The sequence below is a fragment of the Camarhynchus parvulus genome, chromosome 1 (genome assembly GCF_901933205.1).
Source record: "Camarhynchus parvulus chromosome 1, STF_HiC, whole genome shotgun sequence".
NCBI lineage: Eukaryota > Metazoa > Chordata > Aves > Passeriformes > Thraupidae > Camarhynchus > Camarhynchus parvulus.
Window position 1 is genome coordinate 89,661,584 of NC_044571.1, and position 15,296 is coordinate 89,676,879.

The following is a 15,296-nucleotide window of genomic DNA, read 5'->3' on the forward strand; positions in this document are numbered from 1 at the left end:
AAATATAAATATGCCTTTAATAGAGTGCAGCCATGTTCCTCCCTGTGCCACTAAAGAGTGAGTGGCTGTAGCTCAAGTCCTCACACTTCAGCAGAAATCACAGAGCTTTTTCCACAGGCCACAAACCACCAGCAGGTGTCAGTGAAAAATCCTGCCAGGATTTTAATCCTGGACAAAGGCATGGTCTCACCAGCAGTCCGTGTGCTGGATTCCATAGAATCAACACTGCCAGAACGAGCTGATCCCAGGATAAATCAACTCCATTTCTAACAGGCGTTCCACTAGACGAAGAGCACGTGCCTTTGACAGCCACCTCAGAAAGAGTCCAAAGGCACCCATCTGCAGCAGACTAGAGGGAGTCCATCTCAGAGACAACCACTATGAGTTGGATTTACATGCTGGGTTACACCACATGGAGGGGACAGACTTTGTCCCAGCCATGGGACATCATCACAGATGTTCAGCCACAAGAATACTTCCATGGTCAGCAGTGAGCTACATGAGTCCATCCAGGTGCTCTGGATCTTGGGCAGCAAATGCTAGAGCATTGCAAGAACCATCTTTTCTTTCTTCTTCCTTTTTCTCTTCTTCTCCTCAAAACGTTCTGTAGCATCAGCAAAAAATGTCACCTCCTCCTTGGCCTCAATCTCCCTCTTCAGGAACTGGAGCCCTGCCATGTTGAATCCCAGCACATCCTGCAGAGACAGACCAGCACCACACTGTGAGGCACATCCTGAGCTAGTCAGGGTGCAGAGAGTCCTGCACTGGTCACCCTCTACTAAGAGATGATGAAAACAAGACAATGCATAGATTTAAAGAAAGCAATATTAGTTTAAATGTAAACTTCACTTGAACAGGAGAACAGCCAGTCCTGCACTCAGTTCCCCACAGTCCTCTCTTAAGAGCAGCTATAATCCACCACATTTTCTGAAAGACAAGTCGCTGGCAGGCACCTGAAGATTCCTCTAGGAAAATGCAGAGTCTGCATTGAGGTAGCAGCCCACAGAAAAGCCCAAGAGAAGCAGGGAGTTACTTTACCCCCCACATATTTAGAAACTAGTGAGCCAAGATCCAAGCACATGTATCAGAAAACCAAGTGCAAATGAGGCAGGAAGCACAAGTATAAGCTCACCACTGGGGTATTCTCACATGAGGAGGAACATAAGGAAAAGGCAGCCTATTTGCAAAAGAGGATGGCTTAAATCAGCTCAGATCCCCAACCAACTTCCCCATTGGACACCACAGACAACCCACGCTCACAAACATTGGCTCATCCCATTATTATACATGCTGGAAAGGGGAGAGTGCAACACTCACCCGGGCCTCACTGACTCTAGAGATGGTGGTTTTCTTCAGATTTTCTATCACTGTCACCAGCATCTGGTTGCTTGTGATCTGCCCAAAATGTATCCTGGGAAGAAAGCAGGAAGTGTATTGCAGCACTGTTATTAAAAACATCATAACATCACTGTTATTAGAAACCTCCTGAGCCTCTGTATGTTCTGGACATACAGGGGTTTTTTAGTCAGTCTTCCCCAGACACTAGACATGGACAGACATGGACAAATTTATCTGGAAAAGCTGTTTTCTTAAGTTTAACAGTGGTTCAGGGGGAAGGTCTTTCTGAGGACACAGGCTCTACAGTGGCTCTGTGCCACCAACAGTGCCTCATCAGACTTGATGCGGGATCTTCTCATGCCAGTGAGACTAGAGCCACCAGGACCAGCATTCCCATCCAGGCATGTCAGCACTCTGCATCCAAGCAGTTCATTCCCACACACCATTCACTGTGGGCTGCAGAGATTCCTCATCTCCTACAGATACCACGTGTTTATTCCCAAGGATGCTTCCCAAGAGGTTCAGGCCCAGCGACTCAGAAGAAAGCCCAGATACTGTTTGGGCAGACAAAGGACTCACTTGAGCAGGAAGAGGAGAGCTCGGCACAGAAGCTCAACATCTGAGCCCTGCTGAATAAATTCATTGAAAAGTCTGAGCAGGTCAGGGACATACGAGAAAGGCAACACCAGGAGAGACTCTTCCAGCTCACTGAGGAAAAAGCAAAGGGACACAAGCATTAGTCTCAGCCTCTACACTGCTACAGATGAGCAGGAAACACATCCACATAGGTGGGTTCTGGTACTCAGCTGTGCTAAGCATTTCTCACAGCTGCTCCATGACTGCCCTGCATCTGCAGAGCCCAGGCATCCTGTGGCACAGGGAGCAGGCACACAGCCTTCCCTCCTCAGCATCCCCAAACTGCTCTCCACATCTCCACATACATTGCCATCTCTAAGCAGCCAACCCACATCCAGAAGCTTCAGTCCACACTCCCCATGGAAGGAACACTGCCCATTCCCCAGTTCCACGCATGTTCCAAAAGAGGCTGCCAGGAACAGTGACTCCAGACTCTCTAGCACTGCCCATACCTTGCATGAGACCACTCAAGGAGCCCAGCCAGTCCTGGGCCTAGAAACCCAACACTCAGTCACAAATCTGTTCAGCAATGAAGCTCTTGGGACTCACCTCGACTTGACCTTCTTAAAAACTTCCAGCACGTAGGCAGAAGGCTGCAACAGAGGAAAGACAACAGCCCTGCTTAATAAGAAACATTCCAGGACCAACATGCCCTAAGGTCCACCTCACGCAGTTAAAACCACACCATCTCATCTTGTGAGACAGACACATGAAGCTGAATACAACAAAGAGGAAACCCTTTTGGCTTCAATCAGCTGCCACTCTGAGAAGTTCTCCCTCAGCCTTCTCAGGATACTCTACACTGGTGAAGAATATTGTGAAAAATCTAATTTATATTTAATCAGCTAAGTGACCTCAATTTATGTCAATGAATCTTGTACAAATTGGACAAAAAGCTTGGTAAACAAATTATATATAAAAAACCTTATACAAACTAATGTCCCAGATTTAATTCCTATTACTCCCGTTTATCTGCTGGAAGTGTTTGGCAGATGGAAATGGATTCCCAGAGCAGAGCTTAGAATTGGGAAAGAAAAGTGCTTCTAACTACTAAATCTTAGGATTTCAGTCCCTTCTGTGAAGTCTATCCAACTTATAATTAAATATACCAATAATCATGGAGGAAGGGACAGAAGGGCTCTTGCAAGGTGATTACAGGTAATTAGAAGGAGGACAAAGGCTGTTTCATCTGGCACTGACATTCAGCTTTAAGCAACCTGGTCTAGTAGGAGGTGTCCCTGCCCAGGGCAGAGGGGTTGGAACCAGATGATCTTTAAGGTGCCAACCAACCCAAGCCATTGTATGATTGCATGAAAAGGGGAGAGTGGAAAAACAAGGATCTTCCTAAGGGTATTAAAAAACATAGCCTGGGAGTGCACACTGGAATAAACCAGAAAAACAAAAACTAATCTACTCAGAGTAGTGAACTTTTATTTATCAAGGAAATCCACACATCCATGTCTGTGTATTTTGTAATATGTCAAAAACCTGCAGAATTTACTGAAAACTGTTAAGCAGTAGTATGACATGAATTAATAAGGGCACCAGCTCTAGCCTGCAATACCCAGGCAATTGAACTTCCATTCAGAATTTTCTCAACGTAAACTCTGCAGGAATAGGAACAGAAAGAGTACTTGTAGCAACACCACATAAATAAACGTGAGAATGGTTTGAACTAGCTTTCCTGTATCTTGGAGGAGACTGTAAACCTCTGGCTCATGACAAGGAACATCATAACGTCATGGCTACCATCAGGGTTGTTAAAGGCTGTTTGACAGGGTTAAACCTTTGTAATACACATGCATGATATTAAAAAATAACAAAAAATAACAAAACAAAAAAACCCCCACAAAACCAAAAACAATCAACACAAAAACCCTAAATTATGTTCACTTTGCACAAGGAAAACAAGTTGAACTAAGCAGTCCTTCCCCACAGCAACCCAGCATGTTGGCTCAGCCAGCAAATCAACCAGCCCCACTCCAGCTGAGAATGGACTACAGCCTGTGGCCTGGGCATTCCACTTACTGTAATATTTCCATAGGCACGGAGAATGGGATTGACAGGGAAGGGAACCTGGAGACACAGAAAGGTCTGAATGAGGCAGGTGCGTGTGTATAAATGCATATTCAGAGCAAACTTTTACCCACAGTAGAAGAGAGCTTTTACTGAGTGTCTCCCTGCAATTCCCAGACCTCCACCCTCCCCAGAATGTTGCTGAAGGCCTCATCTGAAGCCATCAGACAATCTCATTCTCAGACATATATGACTAATTCAAACATGGATGAATTTTCTTCCACTTCTTGTCACTTTTCCCACTTCTATGACAGCCCCTTATTCAGCAAGGAGTGTTGAGATGAAGGCAAAGTTGAGGCTTGAGGATGAACCTGCAGCAACACACTCTTCCAGGGACAAAACTTACATACTGGTAAGACTTTAGGCATAAAGATCATTGGAGAGAACCCCTAATTATGCCCCAGAGCATGGAGCCATTTAGTTCTCCAAAAGATTTGAGCAAATGTCTGCTGTTTTCAGCTGTCCTCACTTTATCTGCACGCTAAGCCTTTCCACCTGAGCTGGAAGGATACGCCCAACACACCTTGGGATTTTTACATTCCTCAGTCTTTTACCTCTTTTCCTGCAGCTTTGCATATGGCATTGTGTTCCTTTAGTTTTGCAGTCTCTTCTCTGTACAGCTCGATAGCTTCCATGATCCTCTCAGCCTGTGCAGCACAAGAACAGCACATCAGTGACACCAGACAAGCCAGGACAAAACTCAGCTGGACAAATGGAGGTGGAAGCAAAGGTGCTGACACACAGCACACATGGCATCTCCCCTGCTAACCTCTACTCCAGACTGCACCATTACCCTGAACACACAAGTCATGTCCTGAAGATGTCACACACCATCCACATTCCCCCACTGCCCTGGGTGCCCTCTGCTGCAGCTTCTGGTGTTGCTTTGACTACCACCCCTAAACAGTGTCCCTTTGAGGCATGAGCCAGGGTCAGGCCATTTTGACTATACAGATTAAGGATTTCCTCTGAAAATCACCAAACCATTGAAATCTGCAGCCATGGAATTACCCACCCCACACCTTCCCAGTACATCTCCCATGTCAAGCACCACAATAGATTTCCACCTTCCACAGATCCCCACTGGACTGCACAGCCCTTCAGGGAGAGCCCTAATGCCTTGAGAACATCCCTGCTGCCTTTTGCTCCTTTGGGATGCAAACCCCAGAGGGTAAGAGCAGCTCTGTCTGTCCCACATGTGACAGGCAGCTGCAGGAACCGCACACTCTCATTCCTCTCAGGAGGAAAGAATTCCTGGTGTGTGACTCTCCAGAGTCAAAACCCTCCCTGTTGGCTTCTGAGCAGGACAGACTGACTGCCTGTGCATGCAAGAGCAATCTGCCCCTAAGTGACAGCACAGGTTACTCTTCAAACTGATGCTATGACCCCATGAGAGCCCCTCTGAGAGGCTGGTGAGGTACAAAGCCACGCTGGCAGAGCCACAGCACCTTACCGCTTTGATGGTTTCAATGGTCTTCTTTCCTGCCAGCCCTGTCTCTCCTTGCCTCTCTCCAGCCACCTACAAAATACAAAATACAGAGCTGCAGTTCCATCCTTCCACAGCACCACAGCCAACTGCATCATGGAGCAGCCACAGCTTCAGCACCCCTTCCCCCCGTACTGCCCCAAAGCAAGAAAACGTTCCTCTCTCGCTGATACCTCTTCCAGAAATAGTTTTTCCAGAGTTTGTACAATCAGACTGACACACATTCAGATGGTGCAACTCACCACAGGCTGCTCTTCCTTTGCCACACTCTCTTCATATTCAGCTTCTCGTTGCTACAGAGGAGGAGAACACAACATATTAACAGCAGTGAGTAAGGCAAGGGTGCAAGTCCCTTCCAGACTATTTGAGCAAGACAACCTGGAGGGCTTCATGCAGCCCATTACAAAACTAGGACCAATCAGCAGAGTCCAACAAAGCCAGTGGCAAAATGCCCATTTCTCCCTAGTCCCAACCCCACAGTGAACTCGAGATCTCCCACAGAGAAAGAAATCCAGGTCTCTGCTCTGGGTGCAAGAACAGCCCTTCAGGATCCCAGCAAGCTGAGACAGACACCACAGTTCAGCACCACACCTTTCACCAGCCACACAGAGGGAACAAATCAAGAAAAGTCCCAGGGTTGTCCTGGGCTGCAAAAGGAAAGAGCCTCTGGTCTGCCATCTCTCACATGAAAGGGCATAAATTATGTTATGCATACTTCACTACTCATGTATTCATGCCCACCTTGCTAACGAAACTTGACCCAAAACAAACTTTCCTGGAATCTGGAAAAGAGCTATCTCTGTCTCCTTTTAGCAAACACAGGGCATCAAGGTACAGCATCTGGGTCAGCTCTTGCAACCAGGCTGAGATAAAAAACCCCAAGCATCTATTACAGGTTTCTCATCCACTCCTGCTTCTGCATTTCTGCCTGCTCCCCCCTCACTGTGGTTTAAGAATTGCCTTACGAAGGAGTGACAGAAACAGGCTTCTCTGAGGGATCCAGCAAAAAGACAGGGTTACAAATTTGAGGGATCCAGCAAAAAGACAGGGTTACAAATTGTTCCCAGGGATTGGATATGTGAAACAAACATATCAGCCGACGCCAGTTGTGGCTCAACACTGGAACAGGTGCTCATTCAGTCTGGAAAATCTATTTCCTTGGAGATGTCAGTGTATGAAGGCAAGGCTCTAAACAGTCTGATACAGCATTAAGATCATCCTGCAGTGAGCAAGGGGTTGAACTAGAGACCTCCTTTCCTTCCTATTGAAGTACTTCTGAATTTATGATTTCTCCCAATACATGCTCAAATGATAGAGAAGGGGCTTCTTCCAGCATCCCTGAGCTCTGGGGCCTGCTACTGAGACAGGATGGACCTCTCACAGCTGGAAAAGGGACAAACTGCATTTAACAGGAGCAGTGCTCTCCATCCCTCCCCATCAGCCACCTGCTGAACTGCCTCCCAAACACATTTGTGCTGAAAGGCACACAAGAGGATGTCAAATACTGTAAGCAACAGACATGCAGAAAGCCACTGAAGACCAAGAAAAAAAAAGGTCTGGAAGTCGGTTTTGGTAGGAAAGATGCAACTCTCACCATCTCCCTCTCCTCTTCCAGAATCAGTGGCTCCCTTGTCCTTTCCCAGAGGCGCAGGGACTTGTCATGGGATGCTGACACCACATAGTCTCCATTGGGACTGAGTGCCAAACACCAAACCTCCTGGTGATGCCCCTGCACAGAGGACAGAAGAGCTATGACATCGACATCACGCAACCCCTGAGGAAAATCCTGCTCATGCAGGGATAATGCTTCCTTCCAACAGACTCCAAAACTTCCTACCTCCAGTGTCTGGATATGCTCAAATTTATCTGCATCCCACTGTTTAATCTTGTTGTCCTTTCCAGCTGTGAAGAAGAGATGGGATTTGGGCACAAACTGCAGATACATCACACTGGAAGAGAAAAAGGCTCAAATTTACCCACTTGGGGAACACTGCAGAATTCCCCCTGTCTATGCTGGATAAAAGGATTATTGCTGGATCATAACTCCTTGGAGACAAGTCCACAGTCCAAAGATGCTGCAGGATTTGACTAACCTGTCATCATGGGCAAAGAGAGAACGGTGACAGTCCCCAAAATCCAAGCCCCATATCTTCACATTCCTGTCAGCAGAGCCAGTTGCAATTAGAGTCCCATCCTAGAAAGAAAGAGAGAGGAGGGTGTGGGGAGCTGGCTGGCAGCCCCACAAGGAACTGCTGCTGCCCCAGAGACTCAGTACTGCTGAGTAGGCAGACACCTGGCTCTTGAAATATGGTCCCCTGATCCCTCCACCTCCTTCCCAGTGGCCCATGCTCTGGCACGCACAGCCCACTGACAGCACTCTGGCCCCCCTCTGACCCTCTGCAGGTATTTGGCTATATCCTGACATTCTTCTTGGCTTTCAATGAGCCTCATTCCAAAGATACCTCAGAGCAAGATGCAGCCCAAGAATGAACAGGCACAAAGAGGCTGCTTCCCCTCAGCACCTGCCCTTGCTCCCACTAACAATACAGGCTGCCCTCACACAGCAACTTCAGCAGAAAGCAGCCTGTACCTGTTACAATGAGTGCAAGGGACCATCACAGCATTTTGATTTCCACTCACTCACAAAATGCCCCAGGGTCAGTTCTGTCACGACCCCAACTCTGATACCCCTTCCAGCGAGCACAGGACTGCAGAATAAGAAGGGGCTTTCTGTGTCCCACCCAGAAACTGCTAAGTCAGGAGTAAGGAGGTGACAAGAAAGCATTATCCTATAGGCCTTGATGCCAGCAAAGGCTCTCACACTCATCCATATCACCACAGTCCTAAGTTACACAGCCCTAATGATACTTACATAGCAGATGTCCATACACAGCACTGGCAGCTTGTGTCCATACAGAGAAAGGAAAAACTGAAGCAGAAGAAAGATGACTCAGTTAGACTTGCTGGGTAGAGAGGTGTGCAAATCTCAAGCTCCAGGCTACTCCTGCTCTGCCTCAGGAGCTGTTTTTCTAGCACTTTCCCACTTTCATTCTTGCCCTGAACACTGTTAGCAGCAGGGTCATGAGGCTAGAACTGAGAAGAAGATGGAAATAGCCAAGCAAGCTGAACTAGCTCTGTGTGCTCTCTAGCTAACTCTAGTGCCAATCACCAGTGTCAATGAAGTTCATTTCTGTTTCTCTCCACATAACTGCCAGCACCAATCTGTCTTGTGTCACTCCATAACATTCACATGCTAATATACAGCTCACAAATCCACCACACACTGCTCACAAGGAAGGTTCTCCTCCCACAGGCTTTGCCTCTGCCATGCCCCATTTAACACCATGTGAGGCACATTCATCCCCACCTTCACAGTGCTATCACATCTGCAGGGTTTAGAATGAACCTTGCCACCTGCAGGCTCAGAACACTTTTTAAATGAAAAATGGATCTTCCAGTTCCCAGTGTGGAACAACCATGGTTCTGTCAGGTTTGCCAGCAAACAGGCCCCTGAAGGAGGATGCATGTTCCACATAAAACAAACACTTTTCCTTTGTATTCCTGCAGGTTACAGTTACATCCCTTCCTGCACAGCCTCACACCCTGTTTGGTCATGCACCTTAAGCGTGTCAACGTAGAAAACCTTGACGGTGCAGTCCAGCAGAGAGACAGCCAGCAGCTTCTGGTTGGGGCTGTAGCGCACGCAGAGCACATCCTCATCCAGCTGCAAAACACGCACGTGCTTCATGGAGAGCCTGGCAGCAAGAGGGAAAAACAACTGGTAACCCAAGCAAACAAACGAGGAACAGAAATGGATCCAAATCCCACACTGCACCCTGGGAAAGGAAGTGAATTCCAACATGCAGCACCTCATTCCTCACTATGACAGGACTGGAAATAAGCAGGCTCTGGGGGCGGATGAACTTCACTGCTACATTTACAGTAATAATCTGCAGGTCCAGCCTGATTACACACTAAACTCACACACACAAAAAGGGATCAGAATGAGGCAAGTGCCCTCCTCCAGCTAAGCTGAGGTCTCCACAAAACCACACTGAGCTCACACTCTCCTCCATGTGTCCCCCACTGATGTCATGGGCAGTTCTTGCAGTGCACAGCAGAGGCCAAAGCACCCATCATCAACAATGGCACAAGGTTATCTTCTCACCTTTTCTGAACACTGTTCTCATCCTTCACAAGCTCAAACTCCCAGAACTTGACACATTTATCAGCGCCTCCTGTCACAAAGCCATGCTGTAGGGGAAAACAAGAAAGTTGCTGTGAAACTAGTTCCTATCACCAGAGAAAGTCTACAGCAAGGAACTGCCAACACAGAGGACGTTTTTGAAATGTCCCACATTCCTACACCATTAATGATTAAATGGACACCACCAAGAGCATTTGCTCTGGTTAGAGCACACACTGCCTGAGCAACAAAAACAATTTCAAAAGCTCTAGCTTATTTTGGAGGTCTAAGACGAAGACCCCAAATGTAAAACAAAACCTGGATTGAAACTTTGGGATGAGAAGCAGTCATCTCAGCTGTAGGTAACAATGTGCTTTTGATTTGTGGGCAGCTTCAGACTCTTACTGCTACTGGATAACACACAACTGACCACCACCCTACAACAGAGCCTTCTAAAGGAACAGCAGTTCAATATTTTACATTAAGAAGGAGGGTAAAATCTATCCCATATGTTTTCATCTGTAGGGTGGATGAATTTCAGGCAGATTATTTCTTGCTATGGTTTTGATTCCACTAGAAAGTTATTAGACACTATCAGCTGCATCCTCCACTTCTGAGGATGAGGGGCTCCATGCTTCCATGGAACAAAGCATGCACTGCAAACCAAATTCCATGGTGCAAACACAGTACTATAGGAAAGAGTCACATGAAAAGATGTGCAGATGATACTCTTAAGGGTGGCTGAGTTACCTGGTCTGGTGAAAGAGCAATAGACCACACTGCCCCATCATGAGCATCAAGTGTCTCTATCAGACTGCCAGAAGCCAGGTCATACAGCTGCAGCTTCCCTGTCTGGAGAGAAAGACATCACAGGAAAGAATCAGCCTCTGCTCACAACTCATGACAGCTCCTGGCAGAAGAGCTCCCTGCCACTCATGCCCCCAGCAGCCAGCTTCATTAGGTGGCTGTTACACACAGATGGCCAAACTCCTGAGCTCCATTAGGGCCTTCCCAAAGCTCTACTCTGCTTTCCACCTCAAGCCACAAGAGCTCTGTAACAACTCTGGGAACAGAGCAGTGCTCCAGATCAGGAGAGGCAATGCATCTTCTGTGAGGCTGCCTTAGAGACACTTTCCTAACACATTCCCAGACCTGGGCAGTGTGGAGTCAGAGGGCCACTCCTTACCTTGGTCCCAAGGATGACCTGCCGATCCCCGGGGACAAACAGCGAGCAGAGCGCGTACTCACACTCCATTGTCCGGATGCACTGCAAGGTCGACCTGTGGACAGAGAGAGAGCCCAAAACCTCTTATCACACACAGAATGTGGCCTGCTCAGTGAGACATGCTCCAGTGTGGCCTCTACCCACAGCTGTCTTTCAGCTGGGGTCAGAAGATAAACCACCACCCTCTTATTGACCCAAACACTACCCAGCACTACTGCCAACAATGTTTTCTATAAAAACATGCCACTGTGTTGTCCACCATCATGACCTATTGCTGCTGTGAACAAGAACAGAGCTCCTAATTTTAAACAGCACCTCAGGAAGGGACAGAGTGTAAGACAGTATACTCAGAGGAAACTGAGCTTGAATCAACACCACTCAAGAAACACTGGGACAGCACTCTACATCAACACATAACTCTAGATCAACACAACAGCCTACTCAGTTTAATACTAGATCCTTCAGATAAGATTTCAAGAAACCCACATGTTCCCTAAAGAACAGGCTTGTTTAGGGTAACAGTTAATACCTCTAATTAAAAATGAAAAAACAGAAAAAACCCATAGCAAAGTAGTCTATACCCGACTGCTATGCAGGACCTTTGTGTTTATACCTTTTGTTGAAATTTTAGATCTACAGTTTCTCAGTTTCCCTAATAAGAAAAAAAGAAAAATAATTTTCTATTTGCTTCCTTCACTCAGTTTTATCTCTTTCCATTGTCTCCTCTTTCTTATCACTGCCTTTCTTAACACAGCATCCCTCAGTTCTGGGAGACTAACACAACCACACTGCGTACCTGTTCCAAATCTTCACGGACTCTGCAGCTGCTGAGAGAATGGCAATGTTGTCAGAGCTAAAAGCCAACGTCCTGACATCACTGCGGTGGCCTCCAGTGGTTATCCTGGACACACGGACAGCCTGGGCCACTTGTGCTGACAGGTCCAGGTTGTACAATTCAATGACATTGTTCTGGAGCAGCAGTACCATCTTCAGCTCTCCTTTTGGAGAGAGAATCAAGTCAAATGACCTGTTTGATTAGATAAAATCAGAGCTGTACACAGGGGTAATAAGACAAAGTGTTGGAGGGATCAATTATCAAGAACAACTGAGACAGAGGAATATGGACAGAGCACATCCAACAAGCAAGTGCACACTGAGCCAGAGAGGTGTGAATGGACTGGAAATCACAGCAGGCCTCTCCCCAGCTCCAAGCTAAACATATGTTGAGGGGGAAACTTCTTCCTCCTCTGCCTGCACTGAGCCATGCAGAGCTCTCCCCAGGTAGCTGCATAACCACTCCTCAGACTCTACAAAAGCTTTTCCACTCACTTGATTTTAGAAGAAGCTTTGACACTAGTGACCCGCTGAATCTCTTCCTGCAGGCTCAGCTCCACACTCCTTTCAGGCTCCTCTTCTGAGTTCTGTCTGGAAATGTCAGATAAGAGAGGAGAGTCAAATGACCCAGCACAGCCAACACAAACTAACATAGCAACACAGAAAACATAAGGAAACCACTTTGCCTGCTGAAAACAACTTCCCTCTTATCCAGCAGTGCTAACCACATTTAAGAATAGGGACAGTGAAGGGTGGACAGTGAAGTTCATGCCAGTATGCAGACTACTAAAGACACAAACTGTCCTAAAAAAACCTCCTCCTCTGGAGCCAAAACACAAGGCACATTACAAAGATGGATACAGAACAGGGAACAGAAGCTGTATTTGAGAGCAAGACCAGCTTCTGCTCATCTCCTATCACTCACCAAAAGCTCTCAGCCATTGCCAAAATGCATTTCAGATTTGCAGATGCCCAGATTTGCAGATTTGCACAGATGCCCTGGGCTTTAGTTTCCATCCTGGAGCCAGACTTATCCCTAAGGGCTGTTCTGAGGCACCTGTTAAGTGCCAGGATACACAGAGACACTTAACACAGAGTAACCATTATGAAAACTCTCACCTGTACCTCTGCCTACTGTAAAACAGGAAATGAAGTATCAGATTCTCTGTGACTTCTCAGATGAAACGCTCATTCCTGCATTGCCTACCAAGACCTTACTTTGATGCACCAAGCAGTATAAACACCAATGCCAGGGAGAGCTGAGCAACTCTGAAAAACCCATTTTATATCCAGTTCTTTGCACGCTTTAGCTTTCTTTTTTCAGAGGGAAGATTCAGAAAGAAAGGTATTTCCTTAGTCTCTGGGAGCCGGGCTGCTCAGACAAGCACAAGGATGCACAATAAGATCAACCCCAAAATACAACAGCTAGCACAAAGAGAATGGCCAGAAGCTTGGTGTTTTCGACCACTGTGTAATGCTACACAATGAAGAGCTTTTCTAGAACCTTCTGGACACAGACAGCATCCAAAAAATTACTTACTTGGCTTTTTTCCTTGCTTTCTTCATTTTTTTTTCCAATTTCTTTTGGATTTCCTCTTCAGAAAGGACAGAGAACACTTCCAGAACCGCGTCTGTTCCCTAGAGACAGAGCAAACAAATTCAAAGGTATGCAATGCCCTGGCTGGCCCTTACAGAAAGTACCCAGGCTCTCTACCAGCCTCCTCTACAGCTCAGTAGCAGAGTCCCCCATTACTCACATGGCAGGCCAAAAACTTGCCCATCCGGTCTGTGCCAAGAGTCACCACTCGGTCCCTCCCTTCCCGCATGATGGATCCAACCTTGCTGCACTTCACGATGCGCTGCAGGGAAAGAGGAACAAACCTAGGTCTAAAAGGTCAAATGATCTTCTCAAGCAAACTCAAGAAACCTGCTGACAAGAAAAGTCAAGGAGAGGAGGAAATGAACCTGAAAGGTCCTGGCAGAACAGCTAGGAAGGGAAATAAAGGGACAAAACAAGCATCTGTGTGAGCTACAAGCTTATCTCCTGTGTTTTGTTGCATTTCAGCTGAAAATAATCATTGGCAGTCTCAGTGGAAGAATAACTTAATTTTATTGGCAAACTACATCCATTTAAGAGACAGAGCTGATTTTTTTTGCTACAGAGGCAGCAAAGCTCAGTCAAAAGAGACAGAGAAGCTGAGAACAGAAACTCTTAAACAAGGCATTGAAGGGAGAGAAATCCTCTGGAGAGGAAGCTGTAAAACTAATTAACCAAGTCAGGTATCTAACACAACTACAAGCAGCCTGAGATCTGTGCAGTACTCCAGAAAGTTCTACCAGAAAGACAGACTCAGTAAAGTCTCCAGCAGCAGAAAAGTGGGAATGGCTTTCAGCAATCCAATCTCACACCATATTTCAATACAGTGCAACTCTGACCTCTCCATTTCTGAAAAGCTGAGCATCAGTACTGAACATCAGCAGCTGCAAACCAGCAAGGAACTATTTTATTTCTGTGATGTTTGATGAAAGGGATCTATTAGCACTGTTTAAATTTATACATTTGCTAGTTCTTCTCAAATAGAAAGGAAAGAAAAACTGCCGGTGGAGAATAAATCTGTGGGTGTTTTGGCACACATACTTCTGATGTTTTGCAGGTAGATGAGACAGCAACTGCTGCTGAGGAAGTTGTTATGGAACAAGACAAGAATTATCACATTTTCCCAAACAGGCTAAATATGACACTCAGGACATAAACCATGCAAATGGGGTTAGATACACCAGCTCAGAGACAGCATGGAAAACTGATCTTACTTCCTCAGGATGCTCATCCAGCTCTAAGGTCTCATCCTCTTCAGTTTTTTCTTCTGCTCCAGGTGAAGATGACCCTTTGCTTTTCTTGGATTCTGGTTCATCAGGATCTTTTACCTGCTCACAGGAAAAAAAAAACACAACAAAAGGAATACCTTAAACCTCAAGAGCTGTAGTATTGTGCTTTCTGGCTCACAGTTCATTTCCCTGGAGATGCAACTGATTAGCATACACTGGAGTGTCCTACAGAATTCCTGTAGGCACCAAGCCCTCCATGTGCTCCCATGACTATCATCCACCCACAAGGCTGTCTTCCTCAGCTGTGTGTGTCCTGGATTGCCAAGCAAATTGTATTCTATTTGCCATCTGTATGGCAGTTTGTCTTCTGTTAAGTTGGCAGTTTTCCTCATCTCTTCCACAACCAATCCTCTCTCAGGGGAGACATCTGCTGATAACAGGCTATTGAATGTCACTGCATGACTGATAAGAACTAAAGCATCCCATTGTGAGATGCTCGATCCAGAGGGAAGAGCCAAGCATTCCTACCCTGATATAATCTGGAGTTTCTGGAACACCAGCATGGCTTCTCAACTGGATTTCCCAGAGCAACAGCTGAGTCTTCCACTGGATCTTCAGAGGAAGACTACACCTTTCTACAGGATCCTTGCTCCAACAGAACCACACCTGACACTCCAGGAGGACTGCAG

The 15,296-nt window shown here is 46.5% G+C and overlaps 1 protein-coding gene across 1 annotated transcript in view; it reads right to left on the minus strand.

Moving 5' to 3' along the window:
* The window catches only part of WDR3 (WD repeat domain 3), a 19,719-nt gene continuing 4,423 nt past the window's right edge, over positions 1-15,296 (minus strand). Inside the window, exons 6-26 of the mRNA XM_030949193.1 lie at positions 14,593-14,706; positions 13,539-13,640; positions 13,322-13,419; positions 12,277-12,372; positions 11,744-11,974; positions 10,909-11,002; positions 10,473-10,574; positions 9,705-9,790; positions 9,156-9,291; positions 8,409-8,465; positions 7,630-7,730; positions 7,374-7,485; positions 7,131-7,265; positions 5,779-5,829; positions 5,504-5,569; positions 4,605-4,697; positions 4,003-4,050; positions 2,524-2,567; positions 1,918-2,046; positions 1,318-1,411; positions 1-695 (exon numbers count right to left, since the gene is read on the minus strand). Of these exons, the coding sequence (XP_030805053.1) occupies positions 540-695; positions 1,318-1,411; positions 1,918-2,046; positions 2,524-2,567; positions 4,003-4,050; positions 4,605-4,697; positions 5,504-5,569; positions 5,779-5,829; positions 7,131-7,265; positions 7,374-7,485; positions 7,630-7,730; positions 8,409-8,465; positions 9,156-9,291; positions 9,705-9,790; positions 10,473-10,574; positions 10,909-11,002; positions 11,744-11,974; positions 12,277-12,372; positions 13,322-13,419; positions 13,539-13,640; positions 14,593-14,706 (2,145 nt within the window). The 3' untranslated portion in view covers positions 1-539. The remainder of the gene's footprint in view (positions 696-1,317; positions 1,412-1,917; positions 2,047-2,523; positions 2,568-4,002; positions 4,051-4,604; positions 4,698-5,503; positions 5,570-5,778; positions 5,830-7,130; positions 7,266-7,373; positions 7,486-7,629; positions 7,731-8,408; positions 8,466-9,155; positions 9,292-9,704; positions 9,791-10,472; positions 10,575-10,908; positions 11,003-11,743; positions 11,975-12,276; positions 12,373-13,321; positions 13,420-13,538; positions 13,641-14,592; positions 14,707-15,296) is intronic.